The 18,561-nt window shown below is 57.4% G+C and overlaps 1 protein-coding gene across 4 annotated transcripts; it reads left to right on the forward strand.

Moving 5' to 3' along the window:
• Positions 1-975: 975 nt before the first annotated feature.
• On the forward strand, positions 976-8,652 carry AMOTL2 (angiomotin like 2). Of its 4 annotated transcripts, none has more exons than XM_066194182.1 (10): positions 976-1,025; positions 2,042-2,832; positions 4,116-4,338; positions 4,824-4,968; positions 5,108-5,200; positions 5,827-6,122; positions 6,225-6,517; positions 6,645-6,856; positions 7,156-7,311; positions 7,501-8,652. In XM_066194182.1, exons 2-10 carry the CDS (start codon positions 2,129-2,131, stop codon positions 7,557-7,559), a joined length of 2,181 nt encoding a protein of 726 aa, XP_066050279.1. In that variant the 5' UTR covers positions 976-1,025; positions 2,042-2,128; the 3' UTR covers positions 7,560-8,652. The 4 variants fall into 4 exon arrangements, with proteins under 4 accessions (XP_066050279.1, XP_066050281.1, XP_066050282.1 ...); XM_066194184.1 differs by having other exon boundaries at positions 7,168-7,311; XM_066194185.1 differs by having other exon boundaries at positions 7,171-7,311.
• Positions 8,653-18,561: the final 9,909 nt, after the last annotated feature.

Consider the following 18,561-nt stretch of genomic DNA (forward strand, 5'->3'; position numbering starts at 1 on the left):
TTCCCCTGCACCTGCCTCTCCCCGCCGCCTCCCCTCCAGCCATCTGCCATCTCGGGGCCTCTGGACTCTGCACCGACAGCCTGGGGCTGACACAGGGCTGGTGTTACACTGCTTTGGGGCTGGGGGTGCTCAGTGTCCCCCCCAGAGATGAGCTGGGGTGCTTTGAATGGGGAGTTTGGCCCCTGATGGCTTTCTCCATCCCTGTGTCCCCCTCACAGGGAGGTGGGTGGCAGTGCCCAAAAGGGGAAACTGAGGCTGGGAGTGCAGCAGGGAACACCCAAAGGTGCAAAGCCAGACACGAGCTGGCAGGAATTACTGCATCCACAGGGAGCTGGCATCCCCAGCCAGGGGATGTGAGGGGGGATGTGAAAGAGGGGCTGTGAGGAAGGGGATGTGAGGATGGAGGACACAAGGAGGTGATGCAAGAGGGAGGAATGCAAGGAGAGGGCTGTGAGGAGGGGATGCAAAGAGGGGGAAGGTGAGGAGGGGGGATGCGAGGTGGGGGATGCAAGAAGTGGGATGTGAAATACCAAGAGGGGGACATAAGGAGGGGGACGTGAGGAGGAAGACACGAGGAGGAATGTGAGATGGGGAATGAGAGGATAGGAGTGTGAAGGGGGGGATGTGAAGAGGGGGATGTGAGGAGAGGGAATGAGAGGAGGGGGGATGCGAGGACGGAGAATACGAGGCAGGGGGATGCGAAGAAGGGGAATGTAAGGAGGGGGATGCGAGAAGGGGGGCCCGCGGGGGGCAGAGCAGATGGGGCCGGCAGGCTCGGGGTTGCCCCGGCCCCGCAGACAAAGGCTGGGGCAGATTTACGGCCCGGGACAGCTGGCGGGCAGAGCCGCCCCCCCGCCCGCAGCTGCCGCTCCCGCTCCCGGCCGCGCTCCTGCGCCGGCGGCGGCCCCGGGGCGGAGCGGGGCGGGACCGGCCCCACATTCCGGGCATAGCAAAGCCCGGCCCGGCCCCCGCGGCCCCGGGACGCTCAGAGCCGCCGCAGCACCGCTCCGCTCCGCCATGCCCCGGTGAGTTCCGCCGCCGAGACCCCCGACCGGCACCGGGAGCCCCGATACCGGGAACTCCCCAACACCGGGACACCCCCGACAGGAACCGGGACCCCCCCAGCACCGGGAATCCCCCGGTACTGGACACCCCCCCCTCCCCTCCCCGGCACAGGGAACCCCCTAGCACTGGGACGCCCCCGACCGGGATCGGGACCCCCGACCGGCACTGGGAACTCCCAGACTGGCACCGAGACCCCCCCGGCAAGGGGATGCCCCTCGGGGAAAGGACGCCCCCCCGGCACCCCGAAGCCCCAGCACGGATCGGGACTTCCCTCGGCACCGGGACCCACCCGGACCAGCAACCCCGGGACCGGGACCCCCCTGGACCGCCATCCTCCCGGCCGGGATTGGGACACCCTCCTGGGACTGGGACTCTTCGACCGGGATCGAACCCCCCCGGCCCAGGGAAGTCCCCAGCCGGGACTGGGATCCCTCCACGGAAAAAGACGGCCCCCAGAACCGGGACCTTTCTCCCTGGGACCGGGACTCGCCCCCCTCGGCACCTGGACCCTCCCGGGGAAAAGACCCTCTCCCTTGCCGGGTCCACCCCCAGGGACTGGGAACCCTCCCAGCACCGTCCCGGCCGGGGCCGGAACATCTCGACGGCATCTCGAGCCCCCCCGGAAAAATCCCAGGACCCTCACCGGGACTGGGACACTTCTGCAAGTCCAGGACCATCATGTCCGTGTCCGGGGATGATGGGTCCTATCCATCTCCCGGCAGCTCTGTGCCTGCTCCCGTGGGGCCGCTTCATCCCCCGTTCCCGGGCCGGTGCCAGTCCCATGTCCCAGCACCGGCCGCGGGTGCGCTGAGAGTGCCGGTGCTCGGTCACCCCACTGCGGAGGCTGCTCCGCCACGGGCTCCCACCCCTCCGGCACGTCCCGGCCACATTCCTGGCAAACAATCCCGTGCCCATCAGGATCCGCGCTGTCCTGCCCCGACTGCTTCCTAACCATCCTGTTTTTTCCCTCTTGCAGGTGTCTCGGCGTGGCCACTTGCTGTTGAGGTCCCCCGGGACGCTCTTCTCGGGTGGAAACGTGGCTCTGCCGCCGGCACGGACGGACATGAGGACGGCGGAGGACTCGAACGGGACGGTGCTGCACCGCCTGATCCAGGAGCAGCTGCGCTATGGGAACCTCACGGAGAACCGCACTCTGCTGGCCATCCAGCAGCAGGCCCTGCGCGGCGGCGGGGCCGGGAGCCCCCGCTCCTCCCTGGAGAGCCTCAGCCCGGAGGAGAGCCAGATGGTGCAGCAATCCACGCGGCAGGAGCCGCAGGGCCAGGAGCATCACTCCGACCACGTCTACTTGGAGAACAGCGTCTATCGGCTCTGCCCGCCCAAGGGCGAGGAGCTCCCCACCTACGAGGAGGCCAAGGCGCATTCCCAGCTCTTGGCCTCGCAGCGGGGAGCGGCCGGCGCGGGGATCCGGGCGGAGAACGCCCCGCGCGGGGCCGACAGCGGCGCCCGGCGCCCGGACGAGGGGCTCAAGGACCTGAAGCACGGCCACGTGCGGTCGCTGAGCGAGCGGCTCATGCGGATGTCGCTGGAGCGGAACGGGGCCAAGGCGCAGAGCCCCATCAGCGCTTCCCACAGCTTCCCGCAGCTCTCCCGCCAGCTCGTCCCCCTGCGCGGGCAGCACCCCGAGGGCACGGAGCCGCGGGGACCGCCCCCGGAGTATCCCTACGTCATCCCTTCCCAGGACGCTTACCTGGCTGAACCCCGACCCTGCTCCCGGGAAGGTGCTGGATTTCAGCATCCTGAGATCAGGTAAACTGTGGCCCCTGGGCTCTGCTTTTGGATGCCTCCCAGGAATGTCCAGGACTGATGTTTGGAACGTGCAGGATGTGAAGGGCAGTGGGGGCTCAGAGCAGCTGCTCCTGTCCTCACTGGCTCAGGCCGTGGGGGTCTGCTGGGAAGCCCCGACTCTGTTCCTGTCCCCAGTTCCCCCAGCATGGCTGGGCTTTTCCAACCAGTGATGAAAATCCCATTCCCACAGACCCTGTCCCCTCCCCATGCACCAGGAGGAATCTGGGGGTAACTTAGGGGATAATCTAGGAGCTGGAAGCAGCCCAGGAAACAGCTAAATGTGGAATAGATATGGGGCAGGGTGGAAGACAAATATGCTCCCTTCTCCACGGAAACCCATCCCATGATCCTGAGCTGAGAATGTCCATGTAACCTGGAATTGCTGCCGAGCAGAGCCTGGGCTGGTGCCAAGTGGTCTGTGGCCCTTTGGCAGCTCAATGCCTCTGGCAAAGCCCCAGGCTGACTGTGAGATGGACATCTGGGGGTCCAGGAATTTGGAAACAACCTCTTCCAGTGTGGAAAATGATGGAAAGAAGGGAATTGGTGGCCCAATGGGAGGACACACTGCTCCCAACCCTGCTGATCTATCCAGGCAGAGAGCGATAGCATCTCCAGCAGGAAAACCTTCTCCTTCCAGGGAACAAAGAGGGGAAGGGGAGCTGCGAGGAAGATGTATTTATTCTTCCTTGCTCCTATATCATCCCGCAGGAATGCAGGCCCTTGGCGGGCAGCCCGTGGGGGAGCGCTGCGGGGCCGGGCCGTGCACAGCCACCCTGCTCAGGGTATTCCAGGAGAGATGTTGGAGTGGGATGCTGGAGCAGTGGCACAAGGGGCAGCTGGGCCAGTCTAGTTCCTCTGTATAAAAAGGACAAATTCATAGTTTGGCGGTGAAGATCTATGTCAGGAGCCCTTGCTTTGCCCAGAAAATAAGGAAAATGCCAGCTTCCAAGGTGCATCCTATGCCAGGCTGCCTGCAGCATTCCCAGGAAGAGAAGGGCCTAGGGGGTTGGGAGGTCTGGATCAGACCCACTGGCCAGGTCCTTCAGGGGTCAGGTCAAGGCATCCCTGCGAGATGGGATTTGCGGTTAGAGAGCAAGCGCTTCCCAGTTCTAAAAAGCAGGATAGGCCCTTCCAACTCCTTTGAGGTGACTTGGAGACAGCAGCAGGTGCTTGATGGGATGCTGGAGCTGCAGCCAGCTCTCCCACCTAGCCAAACCTTGACAGGCTGTCCTCGCTCCCTGCAGGGTGCTGCCCACCCCGGTGCCGGCCGCGTTCCTGCCGCTGTGTCCAGGCGCGCTGGGTCCGGCCAGCGTGGAGGCCCTGGTCAGCGCCCAGGCCGTGTCGGCCGGCAGCCGCCTGGCCCGGGCAGACGCCGTCCTGCGGGAGAACGAGAGGCTCCAGCGGGAGAGCGAGAAGCTGCGGCGGGAGCTGGAGAGCTGTGCCGAGAAGGCCAGCCGCATCCAGAAGGTGAGGGAATGAATGGTGGCAGCCCCGTGTCCCCCCCTGCCCAGGGGGATGCTCGACCAGCTGCCGTGAAAATTCACCCCCTTTAGTGATTTAATCCTTTCTCCTCCTCCCTCCAGCGGCTCGTTCCCCTCGGAGCAGCTGCAGCGCGGCAGCCGGGATTGGGGAGAAGGAGCCCATTCTCCTGTGGCCCCCATCCCGGCCACCACAGAAAGCCCTTTGTGTGGCCTTGTACAAGGGGCGGCTGTTCCCCGTGGCCGAGCTATGGCAGAGCCAAAATCTGTGGAGAGACTCTTCCACAAGAAAAAGGACTGAAAAAATCGGTTTCCCCCCCCCAAATGTGTGCTAGGGGTCAACTTGGGGTGCACTGAGCTCCTCTGGCAGCTCAGGTTGGGCTGAGCACCCCGGCTGGGCTTTGGCCAGCATCTCCCTTTCCTTTCCTCATTCCATGAATATCTAACCCTGGCCTGTCCCTTCCTCCACCCCAGCTGGAGAGTGAGATCCAGCGCATCTCGGAGGATTACGAAAACCTCGTCAAGGCATCTTCCAAGCGGGAAGCCTTGGAGAAAGCCATGAGGAACAAGAGAGATTGTGAGATGCGACGGCTCCAGGACTTCAACCGGGACCTGAAAGGTAAGGGACCCTCTGTGTCCCCATCCCTGTGGGTGCTTAGTGTCCCCCAACTGTTTCCACGGGAAACCAGGCTTTTTCCTCTTCCTCCAGCCCAAATCTTGTATTTAAATCTTAATTGGCTTTGATTGTTTTGGACCAGAGCGGTTGGAATCGGCGAACAAGCAGCTGGCCAGCAAGACCCAGGAAAACCAGGAGAGCAACCAGGGCAGCGTGGCCAAACTCCTGGCACAGAGTAAGTCCCGGAGGACACCCGTCCTTGCCTAGCTCCCCGTGGCATCTTCGAGCGGGGCTCTGCTGGAGGAGGAGGCGGGTGTCGGGCGGCAGCTCTCGCCCTTCCCCAGGGAGGATGGAGCAGCTCTTGGCGCTGGACTCGAGCCATTAATCCCGGCGGCCGGCCGGCGGCGTGACCCGCATTCCCCACATTCCTGCCGCAGCGCCGGCTCTTCCAGCACCAAGCCCGCACTCCCGCCCCACGCCAGCCCGGCCGTTCTCTCCCTCCTCCCTCCTGCACTTCGCAGCCATGCCAGCCTGGGCTTTTTTGGGGGAAAATGTACTTAAATTTTAGCAGAGAGACGTGCTGTTGGTCAGGAAGAATTGTATCCCCTTCCCTAAGGTGGCTGGATTCACGCCAGGCAGGTTTCACCCTTCCCGAGCAAAAATTTAGGCTGGAATGTGGCACGTGGAGGCTTTTGGCCATCTGCCCAGGTGGCCGGAATGCCCCTGACCCCCATTTGATAGAAGATCTGGACGAAGGGGTGGCATGGCCAGATGTCGGGAGGCAAAGAATCCCCCCCGCAGGGCTTCATGGGCCAGCCTTGGGGAAGCCAAACGTCTGAGATCTGCGGGGTTCGCTTGCAGGCTACGAGCACCAGCAGGAGAAGGAGAAGCTGGAGCGGGAGGTGGCCCTGCTGCGCAGCGCCAACGAGGACCAGCGGCGGCGGGCAGAGCTGCTGGAGCAGGCGCTGGGCAGCGCCCAGGCGCGGGCAGCCAAGGCAGAGGCCGAGCTCCGGAAGAAACGAGCCTACGTGGAGAAGGTGGAGCGGCTGCAGGCAGCCCTGGGGCAGCTCCAGGCCGCCTGCGAGAAGCGGGAGCAGCTGGAGCTGCGGCTCCGCACCCGCCTGGAGCAGGAGCTGAAGATGCTGCGGGCTCAGCAGGTGGGTGCTGGCCAGCCACGGTGGCTCCGGCGAGGCACGGTGGGTGCTGCATCCTCCTGGCACCTCCTCATCCTCACCGGGGCTTTGTTTTGGCTGCTGCAGAGGCAGGCGGGCACCGCGAGCGGGGGGACGCCGGAGCTGAGCGCCCACACGCTGTCAGAGCAGCTGAGGGAAAGGGAGGAGAAGATCCTGGCGCTGGAGGCCGACATGACCAAGTGGGAGCAGAAGTACCTGGAGGAGTGCACCATGCGCCAGTTCGCCATGGACGCCGCGGCCACGGCGGCCGCCCAGCGCGACACCACCCTCATCAGCCACTCCCCACGGCACTCTCCCAACAGCAGCTTCAACGAGGACCTTCTGCTGGCCAGCCACAAGCACCAGGAGATGGAGAACAGGTAAGTCCCACCTTGCCAGAGGCGTTTGGAGCCCATCAAACTTTTTCTGGGGTCTCATTGGGCAGTGCCTGGATCCTCCTCTCCACATCCAGCTTCTCTTCCAGCTTCTGCCTTTCCTCCTCTGCAGGTTAAAAGCTCTTCATGCCCAAATCCTGGAGAAGGATGCTGTCATCAAGGTCCTGCAGCAGCGCTCGCGGAGGGACCCCAGCAAAGCCCTTCAGGGCTCCCTGCGGCCGGCCAAATCCGTGCCCTCCATCTTCGCTGCCTCCGCCACCCCAAGCTGGCCAGGGGCTGGCCAGAGTGACCGGTCGTCCGAGGGCAGCTCCCGTGGCAGCACAGGTAAATAGGGACACCTGCCCACTCCCTACCTTCACTTGGTGGTGGGGACCTGCTTGCCCCACCCGGTGGCATTTTTCCCTGTGGTTTTGGAGTTAGAGAGCGTGGGGAGGGGTGTTTCCTCCAGGACCGGCCAGCAATCAAAGAATCCCAGAATGGTTTGGGTTGGAAGGGACCTTTAAGCTCATCTTGTTCCACCCTTTGCCCCATGGGCAGGGACACATTCCACCAGACCAGGTTGCTTCAAGCCCCGTCCAACCTGGCCTTGAAAACTTGAATCCTTTGCCTTGAATCCCTAACAGAGTCTCCTCCAGCAGGCAAAGCCACCGCTGAAGGGACAGCAGTGTCCACTGCCCTTCCCTTGCCATCCCACTCAAAGCATGGCAGCAAGGACGGCAGCACGCAGACAGACGGAGCGGCCGGGAGCAGCGGGCAGGGCGAGGGCACCGGAGCGCTGGGTGAGTCCCCTTGGATGGCACGGGGCAGGGAGTTGGGACGCCCCAGCCCCCACGAGGGCTCAGCATCCCTGGGACAGGCTTTGTACAAGCATCAGCAATTTTTTAAAGGCATTTTTAAGGTCCCAGTTGAATTGGGTGGGTTCCAATCCCTGCGAAATCCCTGTAAGTCAATCCCTTCTTTCTCTGCAGAGAGCTCGGCCACTGCTAGAGTCCCGGACCTGTCTGACATGGTGGAGATCCTGATTTAAGGCCACCCAGGGCTGCATGGTGGCCCCTCCACCCTTCCTGCCAGCATGTCGGGATGGAGAAGCGTCTGGGAAGGAGGGACCGAGCCGGGAGCTCAGCAGTGTCCCCTCAGCCGGTCTCGGCAGTGACTCTGGGGTGTGGGAGGGTCACTGCCCCCCCGGTGCCCACATGGGTCCCCGGCTGCGCAGGGCGCGCTGGAGCCCGGAGACCCCATGGTGGCTTCATCCCTATCCTGGCTCCATCCCAGCTCCATCCCCATCCCAGCTCCCACCTCTTGGTTTTGGCCACCCAGGTGCTTGGCTTCAGACTGGAAAATCCCTCTCTGATGGCCCAAACTGTACCCACAAGCTGAAGTCTCTGCACGAGGGCAGAGCTGGGAGGGATCCTCTGTGGGTCCCATCGACCACCTGGATCCACAAGGCCAAGCCAAGCCCTGGGAGCACCAAACTTCCATCACCTGCATCCTGCCCCTGTGTTTTCATCACGGGCTTTGTGGTGGGGTGACAGTGAAACAAAAATGACAATGGAGGGGATGAAAGGTGGAGGTGAAAGGCTCCGAGGATGCCAATGGAGGTGGCGGGATGTGCTGCCCTTCTCCTGGCTGCATCCTCCGGCTACTGGCAGCTGGCTTCTGCCATAGCCAGCGCCAACATCCCGCTCCTTGGAGCTTCCCATCCTTGCCCTTTGTGTAAATATATATATTTTTCTTTATTTCTTTCCCCTTTCAACATGTGCATTTGCTGGCCAACTGCATTTTTTATTTTTCTCTCTCCAGACACGTAAAAAATGCGTTCGGTTCTCGTGCATTGTTTACAAAATGGAAAAGAAACAAAAAATTATGAAAGAGGAAAAAAAACCCCAAACCCCATGACTTAATATATTTTATATTAATATTGGTATTTCTTTTTAAGTATTTTTTTTCGTGCTGTGAACTTTTTTCCTGCCAAAGACGACAAGTTCTCGTTTGTGCATTTTAAGTTATCTTTAAGTATTTAAACATAAACCTGGCTGTTTCGTTACGCCGCCCTATACCGAGATTGCTGTAGCATTCCACTTGGTATAACAATATTTTAATAAAAAAAACCCAAATATTGATCCCTGGATTCTCCTTTTTTTCCACGCAATGCGGAGAGATGGAGGGGCTCCCAGGGGAAGACAGTCTGGGAGTGCTGACCCCCTGGTTCACATGTCCTTCCCAGCTCCCCAGGGCAGAGATTTGGGGTGCAGCTGCATGGGAGAGGGGAAAAATGCTCAAGAGCATTTCTGTATTCCCCAAAATCCCACTGGGATCCCATTCCCCTCACCTTCATGGGGGAAAAGGATGGACTTGCCCAAAAGTCTTGATGCAGTTTCCTTCCTGCTCTGGCATCCCTGCATCCCTGTGTCCTTGGTTTCTGCATCCTTGTGACCCTGCATCCCTGTGTCCTCAATCCTTCCATCCTGCTGTCCTTGATCCCTGCATCTCATAACTGCATCCTCATGGGATCCTCCTCTTCCTCACAAAACCCCTTCCTGGCTTCCTAAGCCCCTGCCACAGGGACTCCCTGATGCCTTCCAGAATGGATGGACCTGGTTCCCAAGCTCTCCTTGGCTTTGTCAGCCATCTCCAAGCCCTTCCCACTCTGCCTGGCTCCTTGATCTTTTGGAAGACCAGAAGTTTTTCAGGTGTTGGACTTCTATTTTCTGATAGCCGTGGCATTAATGCTTCCCGGGGAACATCCCTGCAGACTCTGCCATCTCCAGCCAGGCCAAGGCTTTCCTTTTGTGCCATCCCTCGGCATTAACTGGGAGCTCATCTTTGTTGTCCCACTGTCCCTGGGGACCAGCAGCTCTTGTGCTCTGCTATGGGGTTTAGCTTGGATTGTGCAGAACAGCAGCATCAGAAATCAGTTTTGCTGCCAGCTCTTCCATGGAATTATGGAATCATGGAATTGTTTAGGTTGGAAAAGCACTTCAAGATCATCAAGTCCAACTGTTAACCCAGCACTGCCAAAGCCACCACTAAACCATGTCCCCAAGTACCACATCTACATGTTTTTCAATACTTCCAAGGATGGTGATTCCATCCCTTTCCTGGGCAGGATGCCTTAGGAGTCCATTGAGGATCACTGGTCTCAGTGGGACAGTGAAGCTGAATCCCAGCTGAGCCCCAACCTTCCTACTCAGGAAGAAGTGTGGCTAAAAAATGAAATTTTGGGTCTTTCTATGGCTGTGGGACAGGTCCCCATCCCTGAATAGCAGGTTAGGGAGACTTGGAGCAGTGTGAAGCTTGGAGCTGGGATCTTCCTTGCACCTCTGGCTTCTCCTGGGTGTTGCAAGCAGGGAAATCAGCTCCGCCCATGCAGAAGGCTGAAGAGGACCCTGAAACGGGGCCAGGGATGGGAAGAACAGGGTGGGAAGCTCACAGGGAACTGCCGAGATTGGGAATATGTCTGGGGGATCCTGGCAGCCTCCAGCCAGGACTGTACCTGCCCTGCCTCCCCCAGCTCCTGCCGCTCCAGAGCCCAGGAAGGCCGGCAGCATTCCTGGCATACCGCAGCTCTCACACCCCACGCTTTATTTACCCAAATCCGGATGCAGAGTGGCCTGGCTGCAGGTCTGGCTGTTTGCAGGGAGCCTTCTGGGACCAGGGATTCAGGGAATGGGCTCCTGTTGAGAGCTTTGTCCACTGATCCTCACCCTCAGGGCTGTCAGTCTCAGGCAGTCAGAAAAAAGCACAAAGCCCACTTGTGGATACAGGAATTGGGCTGAAGGGAGAGGATTCCTCAATCCAGCAGGTAGAGCAGGAGGTCCCAGTTTTGCCTGGCACACTTTTAAGGAGCCGTGTGTTTTGGTAGGGATGCTGTTTAGACAGAGCAACATCCCAAAGGAGCTGCACACCTTGGCCACGGAAGCTGCTGTAGGGTGTGTTATCACCTGCTCTGTCCTCACAGACATTTCTGTCTGCCCTTCCCACACCGTCTCCCTGGATTTCACCATTGGCGTTGCCTGGACCCACTGTCCTTTATCCCACGTCTGTCCTTTATCCCATGTCTGTCCTTTATCCCATGTCTGTCCTTTATCCCATGTCCCTGTCACCATGGCATGGCTGAAATACCACGTGGGAGCCAAACCTCCTGCTCCCATCCCTGTGCCTGTGATCTCTGTGTCCTTGATCCTGGCATCCTTGTGTCCCTGCATCCCTGTGTCCTCATGTTTCTGTGTGCTTAATCTCCACACACCTGTAACCCTGCATCCCTGTATCCTCAATCCTCACATCCCTGTCTAGGACACAGGCTATGCCCTGGGAGGGGGTGTTGGAGATGCCTGCAGAGCTGCTGGCTGGGCTGGCACCTGGATGTGACTCTTCCTGTGGGCTGCACATCCCCATCCCTGGAGAGATGGGAAAGGGCCAGCAGGCTATGCTCCAAATGCCACCATTGTCACTTTGGTGGCTTTGGGTGGGATGCCCTATCCCACGGCAGCAGCTCTTGTGGGTGACAGGGAGATGGCTCTGCTGCTCCAGGGATGTCTGGGGAATTCTGGTCCCTCTGTGGTCACAGTGGGCTGGGACAAGGCCCAGGACCTCCTTGGGGCTCCCTGGCTGTCCACCAAGCCCCATTCCCAGCCAGAAACATCACATTCCCTTGGTGCCACACCACAGCAGCCTCTCTGCAGCTTTGGTTCCTGCTTTTCCTCATTTCTCTTTGGAGAACACTGGAACTCGGTCCTTGGAGCATCCTTGGATTTTGGCAGGTCGATTGTGGGCCCTGGTTCTTCCTCCTCATTTCCTCATGAATCCCCACTCCTTTTCCACTTGCTGAATGCTAGAGCTGAATGCAGAGAGACAAGCTCATCACACTCTCCTTCATAGGGAAAACTGTTTAAAAACCCCCAAAAATCCTCACTGGAATTTGGGAGAAAGGGGATTTCACCCCCCTTCCAAATAATCCCGATCCTGGTGGGGGAAGTCTGGCAAGGCTGCGGGCCAGCCCTGCAGGCGCTTCCCAGCAAACCAGTCAGGCAAACCGGGAGCTTTCTCTCGCCTCAAGTCCCGGCTTGCTCGTCGGACCGGCAGGAATGAAGCTCTCCCCGCTGGTCCTGCTGAACCCTTCCCTTCCCCCTCCCTCCCTCTCTCATCCCACCACTTTCCCGGAGGTCCTCCAAGCCTCCAGGCTCCTCTCTGTGTCCAGAGCTTGTTGGGGAGTGCTCCTTGGGCTTTCTTCTGCCAGGGGGTCAACGCTCCCTTCCTGAATTCCTTTCATCGGGATTTGCATTCCATCGAAGAATGAGCCACCCCAAGGTGTCCCCTCCCTTCAGAACATCAGTGTGTCTTGATTTTTGCATTCCCATGACCCTGCACCCTACTTGTCTTTGATCCCTGTATCCCTGAGTACCCAGCGCTTGCATCCCTGTCCCCCTGGCTTCCCATGTCCCTGCGAGGGTGTGGTTGGAGCTGCCTCTGTGGCAGGGATGGGGTCGCAGGATGGCAGTTATTATTTAGGGGTTGGCCATGACACCCTCCGGGATGCCCCAACCCCTCAGCCTTGGAGCATGTTCCAGTTTGAGAGCTCCCTCCCCATCGCCCCCAGCCCCAGGACCACCTGAAACCCTTCCTGCAGGACCCTTGGCGGGTGGGGACTGTCCAGGTGTCCTGGTGGGGCTGCCCAGCTCCAGCTCTCACAGCCAGGATCACCAGCCGGGCTTTGCTGGGCTCAGCAGGAGCGGTCGGACCCGCGGTGCGAGCGCGGCGAATTCCTCATTCCTCTTCCCTGCGCTGTGCTGCCTGCCTGCCATCTTCGCATGCAAACAGTAAACAGGCTGTTATTATCCTGGATGCTTTGAATAACTGTGGCTATTTTTTCTCTTCCCAGTATTCTAAAAAGGCAAAAAATTCCCTGCGGTTTCTGAGTCAACTTTTTTTTTTTTTTTTTCCTCGCTCTCTTTTCTTTCCTTCCCACCACCTCCGTGACCTTGAAAAACCAGGCGGATGAGCTCCCTGGGCTGTCTCTGCTCGCACCCGCTCCCCGGCCGTGCTCCGGCTGCCACTCCCGCTGCTCCCCGTGGCCGGCAACGATGGAATTCGGGGCTGAGCTTGGTGGTGGCGCAGCACCGGCCTGGCAGTGGTGGGCAGGATCCGGCGTGCTGGGCATCTTGCTCATCTCTTCCCCTGGATGAGGAGCTAGGGATGCTCACGGAGGTGTTAGGGATGCCAGGGGAGGCTGGGGATGCTTGAGGAGCTGGGGATGCCAGAGGAGAATGGGGATGCTGAAGGCACTGGGGATTTTGGAGGTGCTGGGAATGCTGGACGTGCTGGGGATGCTCAAGGAGGCTTGGAATGCTCAGAGATGCTGGGGATCCTTGTGGTTCTGGGCATGCTGGAGGTGGCCAGGGATGCTGAAGGCACTGGGGGGGCTCCAGTGGGTGCAGCTCACATGGACATCTGGGCCAGGGGCATGGGATGCTGCCGGTGCTCCTCACTTTGCATCCCCAAGAGCTGGAAGGTGTGTCCAGAAATGATGTGGGCAGCTGAGAGTTGAGAAGGACATGAGAACAGCCTGACCATCCAGCCCTTGCAGGCAGCAGGTATTCCCTAGTTCCCTCCACAGGTCCTCTGATAGGGCTGAGACTCCTTCCTTCCCTTTTCCTGCCTCCTCATCTTCCCTTGGAAAGCTTTCCCTTGACCAGGGGCTTTGGCAGAGGGTGGCAGGAGCCAGACAGAGCATGGGATTAGATGGGATGGGGCATCCTGCTGGATCTGATGGTTTTGGGGTTTTTTTGACTGCTTGCTGATTTTGGCGGCCACAGGAAAATGTGAGAGGTTTGTGGCAAGTCCTGGCACACAGAGCTGGATCCAGCATAGAGCAAAGGGCAAGTCCCTAGGGTGATGGGCCACATCCCACCGCAGGGTGCTGCAACATGCTCTGGAATAATATCTGGAGGGAAGCAGGGATGAATTAACAGGATGGAGAAAAATTGTGGTCATTAGAAGCTCATTTGGAAGCAAAGGGGCTTGGAAAGAGCACTTCCTTGGCTGGAGGGGGAAACAACATCCAGCTGCAGGAGACAGGGATGGCCAGAGCCATTGCTCCAGGCAGGGAAAGGCTTTAAAACCCACCCAACTTCATTTCTCAGGTCTCTCTCTCTCCGTACAGAGTCATTACACACTAATGCTGCTCAGGCCATTTCAAGTGAAACTTCAGTTTCAAGTGTTTTCCCACACAGAAGTGCCTTGGGTTTTTTGTTTGTTTGTTTGTTTGAATTAAAAAAAAACTTGTCTTCTCCCTAAATGGGATGTTTAACCTCTCTGCCCACTGCAGGGGAAACATTTCATTGTGATTTTCCTTTCCTCTCCTCCCCACTTTGGAGCCGAAACTCTTCCGAACAAACAAGCATTTAAGAATGTGTGTTGGTTAATGGAAGAGAAGGGGCCCATATCCCACTTTCCCAGAAAATCACAGAAATACTGAATTTTCGGGAAAACATTTGGCTTCAGGCCAAAGGAAAGTTTTAACTCTGGACACTTGAAATTGTATATGTACAAAGTTTCCTTGAAACATGGTGGGGGAAGAGAATCACATTCCTTGAATTTCCTAATTTTTCATTCGAGAAAGCTGGAGAATAAAAAAAAAAAATATCCAGGCTTCAGGGAGAAAAACACAAACAGAGAAAGGCAGAATGTGAATTTTGGCCTCGATGGAAAATGACACAGGCTGGAAAATATTCCCACCCGCATTTTTACAGCCTTAAAGTGCGATCCTGTTATTTTTTTCCCTCTTGCATAGGGTCCAGCATGAAGTAACACTACCCAGCCTAGAGATCCCATGGCATGTCCCAGGAATTTGTAAGCAATGTTGTATTTGCCGAGTAAACAGGGGTCGGGACAGAGGGTAGGTCAGGGCCACGTGTGTCCAGAGCCACTGGAGAGCAGCTCCTGCCACTTTTGGGAAGGGAGGGCAAGCCCCTACCACCCTGACTGGTCATCCTGGAACTCCAGGCATGTCTTGGATCTACCAAAAGTTTAGGAGCATGTTTCCAAGGCAACCAAAACATTATTTTTTCCAGCTGCCTCAAAAAAAAAAAAAAAAAAGTGGAATTAGAGAGAGAAAAAAATGGAACCATCAGAGGAAATTCTAAGAAAATGAAATCAGATGGAAAACTGGCAGGCTGGTCCTTCTCCCTGGCCCTCCCTGAGGAATGCTGGATGCATACAAACAGGGAAGATGCTCGTGGTTGTATTTAAGCACACCAGGGCTGCCCTTGCCAGCCGAGGCTATTCCTGAGCTGCTGCCCCATGCCCAGACCAGGAGCGGCTCCATCCCGGAATAGAGCCCCCATGGAGACGTTACTCCTTGGCAGCTATTTTGGGTTGTGTCTCTGCAGAGTTAAATGTGTCTCCAGCACCCAGCAGGCTCCGTCCCTGTGGCCCAAACACAGCTTGTCCTGCCCAAAAGCCCCAACATTTTGCTCCTTTCTCTTCCATCCTTTTTTCTCCCCATCTCCCTCAGCTTTGTGTCGGCTTAATCAGCAGCCTTGCTTTCCTTCCCCATGTTCAGCTGGCTCCAAGGCTGAGCAGTGCCTGGAGCCATCATGGTTTGGGAATGCCCATGGATCAGTGGGGAGGAATGCTCAGCATTGCCCAGCACCCCAGCACAGGGCTCACAGGCAAATCAGGAAGACTGGCTTGCAAATCCCAGGAATTTTTTTGCACTCTGCTCTCTTGTTTACAGCTGCTTGCAGGGTGTAATCCCTGCTGTCCTCTTCTATGTCAGGCATTTGCTGGCAGTGATTCCCTGTACTGCCACAGAGCTGCATCCAGGAGAGTGTGAGGGAAGCTGGGCAGACAATGCAGGAAAATCCACTCTGGATTTGCAAGGTCCGAAACAGCTGTGAGGGAGAAAACCCATGGAAAAGAGGGATGTGTGCCATGGCTGCAGCAGAGCTCAGGGAGGCAGCTCATCGTTGTGTGGTCACGGGAACAGGAGTGAATGGGAATGAACATCCCTCTTAAGACTGCTGCACCATGAGTTGGCTTGGGAGGCTTTGCAGAGAGCTTGGAGAAAGTGTCATTCTGTGGTGAAGTGAGACAGTCATCCCATCACATCACCCCCTCAGCCTCTGCCTGCTTCCAGGCAGGACAACCAGTCCCAGCCCTTCCAAACCACATGCTCTTCATGCTCCACCAAACACCATCCCGACTCCCATGGTCCAAAGACCATCTCCAGTCCGTGGTCCATCTCCACTCCCAGTACTCCTTGGAGGCTGGTGCCCTGCCAGGTGGGAGAACACTGAAAACAGCCCCAAAGCTGGAACATTTCCAGCTCCATAACATCTCCTGGCTACAGCACCAGGGAGCCTCGGGGCTAGAACTAGGGATCCCTGGGGTGACCACGGCACAAAAGCTGAGGGATGGAATCCTGAGCATACAGGTTCCTGTTGTGCTGTCCTCTGGCTGCCTACACACACACACACAGAGACACAGAGTCATGTACTGAACAACTGAGGCACGGCTGTGCATGTGCCCAACTGCCACATCTCACTCATAGGCCAGGGAACAAAATCCTGGGATGACAAAGCAGGAGAATTCCAGGGTGATCACTACCACCATAAAACAGTCTGGAGAAGAGAGAGCTTTAGGGTTACCCAACTGCAGCCTTCCAGTGTCTGAAAGGGGCTCCAAGAGAGCTGAAAAGGGACTTTGAACAGGGGCATGGAGGGACAAGACAAGGAAGAATGGCTTCCTGCTGACAGAGGCCAGGGTTAGGTGGGATATTGGGGAAAAATTCTTCCCTGTGAGGGCAGTGAGGCTCTGGCACAGCTTGCCCAGAGAAGCTGTGGCTGCCCCGTCCCAGTGTTCCAGATCAGGTTGGATGGGGCTTGGAGCAACCTCGGATAGTGGAAGGTGTCCCTGCCCATGGCAGGGTGTGGAATGACATGCACTTCAAGATCCTTTCCAGCCCTGGGATTGGGGGCTGGGGATTCAGTGATTCCCTCCTGGAGACAAGAATTTGCTGGGTAACCCCGTGTGCTTCCCAAGCCTGACTTTCAGAGCACGACTAGAAAGCACTGGCTGGCTCCAACATGCCGAGGCAAGCACTGCCTTTTCCTGCAGGTTCTGCAACAAACTGCTGCTGCTTTGCTTTTGTGCAACACCTGGAGCCTTTCCAGAGGCTCGGCAGGTAGGGAGGTATGGGAGACTGCGCTGGGAATGCTGCCGGGTCAGCCTGCGGTCCCGCACCGCCAGCTTGCTGCTGAACCCCATTCCTGGCACAGTGTCTTGGGAATGCTGCTGCATTCACCCCCTCCCCAGGAGAAGAACCAAGGCAGATTTTGTGATACCTTCTTTTATTTTATCCTGTTCTCAAGCAGTTACTCATGGGCTGGGGAAAACTCTCCTCTTGCATTCAGGTTTTGTGCAAAAATTCCACAAATTCTTTCAAAACTCCCCAACTTTCTCAGCTTCACTGCAATCCAGGGCTTCACCATCCTCCAAAATCCATGGAATGAGCAGCATTTCCTGGTGTTGAAATGCTGATGTAACAGGGTGGTGAATCAGTGGGGATCTTTCTGCCTGAGCCGTGTTGTATCGCTGTTAGTGCTGAAGTTTTGCTATTTTAATCCACAAAGCCCCACACAATCCAGCCGGAGTAAATGGCGAGTAACCTCGCTGTATCCAGTTTCAAACCTAGGAACTGGTGAGAACTGTATTAATGCAAAACTACTCTGGTTCGTGGGACCCTGCTCCAAACAGACTGGATGCCATGCAGTAATCCCAGTGCTGTGTAACATTGTAAAGTGTATAAATAGCCCTCGCCGGGTGTGTCGGAGGGGCAGGGGGAATTAGAGCAGCCCTGTTTGCCTTGGAAAGATGAGCTGAAAGCCAGCTATGGGCCTGGGGCTTGAATTCACACTCAGTCCTGGTTCCTACCACGTTACAGACACTAAAATGAGCTGGCTTTGCTTAATACCTTCAGCCTGCATTGCCTTTTCCAGGTCTTTAGGTAACACCCATCAAACCGGGGTGCTGGTCCCTAACTTCTGGTCTCCTTCCCTGCCAGCAGTTCACTGAGGATGGGTTTGGCTTCTCCAAAGTTAGAGTTGCCTGCTGCCCTGAACCCAACTCCTCATCTAGCAGCATCCTCATGTTCTCCCAGCTTTTCCAAGAAAAAGCTGACGCAGCTGCAGATTGAGGGGCAGAGGCCACAGAGCCACCAAAACAAGGATGAACAAGGAACGAGTCCCCAGATGCCATGGCATGACGTGGGGAAGTGACAGGGGAGCTCATCACCACCAAGTTATGGCAGCCTGGTCACCGAGGGCCTAGTCTTGCTCAGATCCCAGCGTCCCCCTCCTCCAGGGTGAATGAACTCCAGTGTTGGAGTTTGGAGCGGACACTATGTCCACATTCTTCAGCCCAGGGCCGGGAATGTCAGCTCCTGTCCCGACGCCAGGGGCTTGCATTCCTCCCCGATGCTGCTCTCAAAGAATGCCAGCCCAGAGGGTGCCGGGGTGAGGGTGCTGCTCACTTTGGGGGGATGAGGGGAGACATGTTCAACCCGCAGAAAAGCCTTTTCCGAGCGGGCAGAGCCGGGCAGGAGTTAGCACATGTGTGCTGCCGTGTGTTTACTAAACACTGCTCCCAGCGAGAGGGAATGGCTGGAATTCACCCCCTCGCTCCCCACCAGACCCCAAGGACATGCAGGCGGACCAGGGGAATTCGCTCCTCCAGCCTGTTGCCATGGCTGCATATTTCAGAGACTCAAGCAGTGAAAAAAATAAAAGAAGGAAACCAAAACATTTCAATGGGAGAGAAGAAAAATAGGAGGGGAAAAATGCAGAAGAGTAATGAGAAGGAAGAGTGAGTCCAAGAAATGTATTAGATCATCCTTAGAAACTGGTGTCTGAGGAGTTCTCCGCAGCTCAGGCTGTTCCAATATTTATTGTGTGTTATTTAAACCATGACTCCTGGCACCAGCTGGGGCTCTGCAGCACTGTGCACTGCTCAGGAACGTTGTTAAAAGTTGG

The sequence above is a fragment of the Chamaea fasciata genome, unplaced genomic scaffold, assembly GCF_029207755.1.
Source record: "Chamaea fasciata isolate MVZ Bird 193981 ecotype frontalis unplaced genomic scaffold, bChaFas1.0.hap1 SCAF_11, whole genome shotgun sequence".
NCBI classification, from domain to species: Eukaryota; Metazoa; Chordata; class Aves; order Passeriformes; family Sylviidae; genus Chamaea; species Chamaea fasciata.